Source organism: Miscanthus floridulus, chromosome 9, assembly GCF_019320115.1.
Source record: "Miscanthus floridulus cultivar M001 chromosome 9, ASM1932011v1, whole genome shotgun sequence".
Lineage (NCBI taxonomy): Eukaryota > Viridiplantae > Streptophyta > Magnoliopsida > Poales > Poaceae > Miscanthus > Miscanthus floridulus.
The window spans coordinates 94,165,115-94,171,404 of record NC_089588.1 but is presented as its reverse complement, the minus strand read 5'-3'; the positions used below and the strand labels follow the sequence as shown (position 1 = coordinate 94,171,404).

General features: G+C 48.1%; 1 protein-coding gene across 3 annotated transcripts; it reads left to right on the top strand.

The window, feature by feature from the left end:
* The first annotated feature begins 913 nt into the window (after positions 1-913).
* On the top strand, positions 914-2,230 carry LOC136482407 (phospholipase A2 homolog 3-like). Of its 3 annotated transcripts, none has more exons than XM_066479622.1 (5): positions 914-1,088; positions 1,167-1,218; positions 1,328-1,364; positions 1,456-1,578; positions 1,767-2,230. In XM_066479622.1, exons 1-5 carry the CDS (start codon positions 1,036-1,038, stop codon positions 1,943-1,945), a joined length of 444 nt encoding a protein of 147 aa, XP_066335719.1. In that variant the 5' UTR covers positions 914-1,035; the 3' UTR covers positions 1,946-2,230. The 3 variants fall into 3 exon arrangements, with proteins under 3 accessions (XP_066335719.1, XP_066335718.1, XP_066335717.1); XM_066479621.1 differs by having other exon boundaries at positions 1,164-1,218; XM_066479620.1 differs by having other exon boundaries at positions 914-1,218.
* Positions 2,231-6,290: the final 4,060 nt, after the last annotated feature.

Genomic DNA, 6,290 nt, shown 5'->3' with positions numbered 1-6,290 from the left:
GGAAACTGGTGGAAGCTCCTTTTCTCTGACACCTCGCAGCATGATTTCGGGAGCTCCTCACGAGGAGCACTTCTGTTTTGACAGGGAAAACCCCGAAACAGCTTCAGGAGTGCTCAAGAATCTCTACAAAGGGCTCCTCATTTGTACCATAGGAAAGTGGCCACCATTGAATTTCTATTCAGAAAGGTGAAGAATTAACGGCCCAGCCCAGAAAACCTTGTAGCCCACTTTGGGTTACGGTCCAAACCTGTGCGTGCTAAAACTTCCCTAGGGTAGCCTAAATAAAGAGTGGTTTGGCAAAAGCTTTTTTGGTTGGCTGCCAAAGGAATGGTCAAATTACTGAACCAATCTTTGGCCGTAATCATCAGTGCCCCCAGAAAACGGCAACTAGACAAGGACATGCAACGAGGCATAGGCAGCAACATGTCCCGGGCTCCCGGCAAACAAAGAGCAACAAAACGTGGAGATCACCGGGCGGGCAACCACCCTGAGCGAGCGTTGGTCCGCTAGCTAGCTCTGGCAGTTGAGCTAACATATATCACGGAATCTTTTTTTTCCCCCTTAGATAAGGTTCAAACGTACTGAAATTCTGGAGCGTATGCTGACACGCCACCAGTTCATCTCCGGATTAAGTAAGCCTCAAGCACGAGCCAGTAGTTGAAGTACTGTTACTTAACGTCACGATGAGTAGAGGGAAACAAAGCAACAAAATATTATTAGTTCTGTGAGGTTCTCCGTCGAGTCGTCGCCATCGGCCATCCTCCATCCATCAGTTTATTGTGCGAAGCAATTGGTGGACTACTTCGAACAGCTGCATTTTTCCCAACCAACCCGCACCAAACTTAAATTCGCACTTATATATAATCCCCTATTAATAATTCGTTCATATTTAGCTTTCATTCAGCAGCTCAAATAAACCTGCTGCATGCTGCAAGAAAACCGCCGAAACGCAGCAAGTACCCAGCCTTTGATCCATTGAGCAGCACTCCCCGGCCCAATCCCTTCTCCGAATCACCAGCTACCAGTTGTCCATTAATGGACGGAAGAAGAAGGGAGCTCGCCGTCGTCCGTTATCCCCTGCAACAGAGGTGCAGTACTGGTCATTGTCATCGTCGTCTTCTTCGTCTTCCTCCTCTTCTCATCCTGCTGCTCGCCGTCGCCAGCAGCCAGTCGCCCACCGCCGCCGGCAGCATCTTCGGCGGCGGCGACGAGGACTCGGTATCGTCTCTGACCCATATATATACCTTTCAGTCCATGAAGCATGGACGCATATGTATATATATACTCATTGCAATGCGATGATCCATCTGTGTGCATCCGCGTGCAGGAGTGCAGCCGAGCGTGCGAGTCCCAGCACTGCACGGGTACGTATTAGTTGCGTGTCTGAATGTTGCGTGCGTGGAACCAATGCATGCAACTGACTGTATGTATGTTTTTGGCATCGATGATGAGCAGCGCCGCTGATGCGCTACGGCAAGTACTGCGGCGTGTCCTACACGGGGTGCCCCGGCGAGTCCCCCTGCGACGCCATCGACGCCTGCTGCATGCTCCACGACGCTTGCGTCCAGGCCACCGACAGTACGTAATACATATATGCAACAATTGTTCCATCACAAGCATTCTTCGTTCATTTATTCCAAGATCGATCGAGTAGTACAAGATCTCTCTTCGATCTCTTTTCTCGTTTTCATCCTGCCTGCTGCTTTAATTAACTGATGTGTTCTTTGCTTGTGTGTGCGTGCGTGCATGGAACGCATGCAATGCAGACGACTACCTCAACTTGTTGTGCAACCAGAGCCTGCTGGACTGCGTGGCGGCGGCGAGGCCGACGGCGGTGGCGGACACGTTCCAGGGGAACCGGTGCAACGTCACGGACGTCGCCGACGAGATCACCACCCTCGTGGAGGCCGCCGTGTACGCCAGGGGCATCCTCCACAAGCCCTAGCACTAGCAGCTAGGAGCGTGTGTATGTAGAGACACCGGATACGAGCTAGGGTCCACCGGGGAGGGACCAGCAGGCGCTCGCTCGTACGTCGTCCGGGTGGATGGAGCGGCTGGCCTAGAAAAGTTTGGTGGGATTGCTGCTGGCTGATGGCTTTGTCCAGGCGAAGTCGACGTCTTTTGATTTACATTTTCCTTTATTAATTACTTCCTGAGTTTACACGGCCTCCTGGAGTGCTGGACAATGTGTACATATCTGAAATACTACATACTACATATATATGTGCTTATTGCATGCTTGCGTCATGATTCTTCACATTTTCCCAATTGCATCTCTCGGCCGGGGAAGTAAAACAAAAATGAAAACGTGACTTCTTGTTTCCACGAAAAGAGTTGTACATATTACCCCATCCGTTCCAAATTATAAGTCATTCCAGCTCTTTTGGAGAGTCAAAGCATCTTAAGTTTTACCAAAATTATAGTGAAAATTACAAAGATTTATGTCATCAAATAGTATACTATGAAAACATAAATAATAAAGAATCTAATGATAATTAGTTGATATCATAAACATTATTATTTTATTATATAAATTTAACCAAACTTGAGATGCTTTGACTCTCTTGGAAAGTTGAATAACTTACGATTTGGGATGGATAGAGTACTCTCGAAATATACCGAGCAATGACGTGCTCTACATACGTTGGCATATTGAAGTGTCACACTGCTGAATGATTAGTTCTCTTCGTGAAAATATGGGATAATTGATCTTGTGAATACAAACATATATGATTCACTAGTCACCACTCTTTTTCAGCTGTGAATCATATAGTAGAGACACAGACGCCCACAAACATGTACATACATTCATCACTATAAACGCACACACATGCAAACACTATCTTGATGAGCACCTTGGAATACTATGCCAACAGATTTTGAAATTGACATAGTCACCACAGATTTTTTTAACACTTTTTCGAAACTAATTTTAAATCTAACACTCTCGGTTTTTTTTGAACTAACACTTTTGGCCGCGCCTATTGCCTTGGCGCGGCTAAATGCCTATGCCGCGCCATGCATGGTGGCGCGGCAGAGGGCTGACGTGGCGACGACAACAAGCGCTGATCGCTAACGTGGCAGCGCCTGCCGCGCCACCGACCTTGGCGCGACAGTGCCGCGCCCTGATCCGTGGCACGGCTGGGCCAAATAAATACCGCGTGAGCCCCGCCCGCTCGCACGCACCCCTGGCCGCCCGCCCGCCGCCGCCGCCGCTAGCCGCATGCCCCCCGCCGCCACGCCGCGCACACGCCCGCCCGCCCACGTCGCGCCTGGCCACTCGCGCCGTGCACTGCCCGCGCCAGCCGCGCCACGAACGCCGGCGCGTCAAGGCGGCCCGCTCCTAAGGTACACCCCTCTCGATTTAATATTTTTTTATTATTATTGATTTAGGATAATTAGTGATTTAGGATAGTTAGTAATTTAGAATAGTTAGGGTTTTATGATTGTTATTGATTTATGATAGTTAGTGATTTAGGATAGTTAGGTTAGTGAATTTGTTTGTGATTTACGTAGGTAGTTTTTAGGTTCGAGGTAGTGTGTTCTAGTATAGTTAGGATTTTGGGTTTAGGGATTGATTATGTATTTGTTATTTAGTTTATAGTTAGTTATTTAGTTAGGGATTTTTGGTATAGATACTAGTTTACCCTAAACCCAAAAGGGTTTAGGGATTTTATAGATTGATTATGTATTTATTATCTAGTATAGTTAGGATTTTGGGTTTAGGGATTTAGGATAGTTAGGTTAGTGAATTTGTTTGTGAACTTACTAATGTTAATTTAAATTTTATTAATTTGAATACTCTAACGCTTTGTTTATCAATTTATAACAGTATGGCCCATCCGACGCAGCACCCATTGTACCCCATTCTTGAGGTGGAGTACGATGACCAGCACCGAGCACACATCTTGAGTGACACCGACGCAGAGGTGGCCTTGCCTCCTTTGAGGCCTCGCACGCACACCAGGGCGCACCAGTGGGACGAGCGTTATGCGCCGTACATACGGCGTGTCGGCTTCCTTGAGCTTGTCCGTGTTGTCAACTATGGTCTTCCGCCCCTTGACCCAGCACTACTTACTGCAGCTGTAGACAGGTGTGAGTGCATTCTTTGTACGTAAACTTTTTTGTAACAAATTTGAGGCAACTAACAGTCGTTCTATTCTTATAACAGGTGGAGGCCTGAGACCCACACGTTCCACCTACCTTGTGGCGAGATAACTTTGACGTTGCAGGACGTGAAGGCTATTTTAGGCCTTCGGTTGGGGGGACTTCCAGTGACAGGGATAGTTGACAACGATCACTGGAGGGAGCTGGTGGCTCAGTTTACTGGCTTTCTTCCACCGGATGATGAGGCTTCCAAGAAAAATAAGTGAGAAATTGAAGCTTATTTAATACTTGTATTGCTTTCCTGCAGCCATCGGGTCTCATTTTGTTTGGTAAATTTCAGGAAAACTTTCGATGTTTCGTCGTCCTGGATCACGGAGCGCTTTGATTACTTAGACCCACAGGCTGAGGAGGCTCAGATCGACAGGTTCGCTCGAGTTTGGCTCTGGCACTTTCTTGGTGCTTTTCTCTTCCCAGACGCCTCAGGCAACACTATCAGCTAGATCTTCCTTGACATACTATGTCAGTCGTGGGAGAACATAGCGGCGTATAGCTAGGGCAGTGCAGTCCTGGCATGGACGTATCGACAGCTATGTGTTGCCTGCCGTCGCACCTTAGTGTACGGGAACCTTGGGGGTTGCTCGTACCTACTCTAGGTTTGGTGTTGGGAACGATGGCCCATTGGGAGGCCCCTTAATCTTGGTTTACCGGTAAGTACTTTGGTTCATTATATTCTTCGATATGGTTACATATGATGAGTTTATTAATGGCTAATTCATTATCATGTTCAATGCAGCACTGGAACGGACGTGATACACTCCCTACAGCTCTGTTTATCTAGACGGAATCAGAGTTAGTTAGAGGGAATGGGAGACGCAAGTACAGGGAGTACACGGACGGTCTCGACGTCCTGACATAGCACCAAGTTACGCTCTCTTTACTATCATACTTGTGTCTTGTTCGATCTACACTATATCACAGCCTAACTCAATTACGAAATGTTCAGGTGTATTGGTGTCCTTGGGATGCTCCGGAGCTCCAGTACTATCTCAGTCCTGTCACTAGGGACGAGTCAGACGAGTATCGCTGCAACGTCCCTCTTATTTTCTTCCACGTGGTCGAGATTCACTTGCCCGTCAGGGTCTGCAGACAATTTGGAAGAATGACAGGCTGCCCACCACCGCTTTACTCCACCAACCAAGAATTACACGAGTGAGTTATCGATTAATAACAGAGCTACAATTCAGAGGTGTGTGTGGTACAACTAACATCGTTTTGTTGCAGGTATGACCGTAGGAAGAGGTACAAGACCAAGGATTGGCACATGACACACAACGCGCACATCCACTTGTGGGAGACCAGGGAATGGCAGTCGGTCCTTGCGGGTCCTCCACACGACCAGCACACCTTCGACGAGTACCTACGCTGGCTTTACAGGTCTACGAGGACACATATCAAGCCCCCGTACACTGAGGAAGCGATTGACGAGGACTTGGAGGAAGATGTGATCGAAGATGTGTACGACATTGCCACTAGAGTGGACACACAACTACAGAGAGCCCTGCTACAAAGATACGTGGTAAGATACTTGAATGGTACAATTTGTTATCCATTTGGTATTAAGTATGTATACTAAAACTGTTCAACCGCGTTTCTGTACCCAGGCGACACAATTGTCGAGGCTGTCCAACGAAGCAGTGTACCGGCTTTACGAGTCTAGAGGGCTAGGGCCATGCGTTCTCACGGCTTTTGTGGCGGTAAATATAAACTAGTCCATTCCGAAAATGTTTGTTCAGTGTATATGCGTTTGGGAAATGCACTATCTTTAACGTCTATTTATGTAGAAGGTGAAGAAGAGCTGCAGGAAGCTAGCTCAGAGGCCGAGCTGCATGGACACTCCTTATGTGGAACCGCCACTCCCGGCGCGGTCGGGTGGCACGTCTTCAGCCTCTTTGAGGACACCAGCCGACTCTTCTTAGCAGATGACAGGTGCCACTTCCGCGGTGCGTACACCACCACATCATAGCGCTGGCAAGGACCCTGCAACCAAAGACGAGGAGGAGGACGACGACGACGACCAGTGGGAAGATTGGCCACAGGACGAGATCGGCATGTCTCAGCTAGGTGGTGCCCCGCTTGGTACCCAAGGAGCCTCACAGGTACTAACAAAGGTAGTTTCTTTAAAT

Coding starts and splice junctions, on each gene's coding strand:
- LOC136482407 (XM_066479620.1), top strand. CDS start 1,036: ATGGACGGAAGAAGAAGGGAGCTCGCCGTCGTCCGTTATCCCCTGCAA. Junction 1,219..1,327: donor GCGGCGGCGACGAGGACTCG/GTATCGTCTCTG, acceptor ATCCGCGTGCAG/GAGTGCAGCCGAGCGTGCGA. Junction 1,579..1,766: donor TTGCGTCCAGGCCACCGACA/GTACGTAATACA, acceptor CATGCAATGCAG/ACGACTACCTCAACTTGTTG.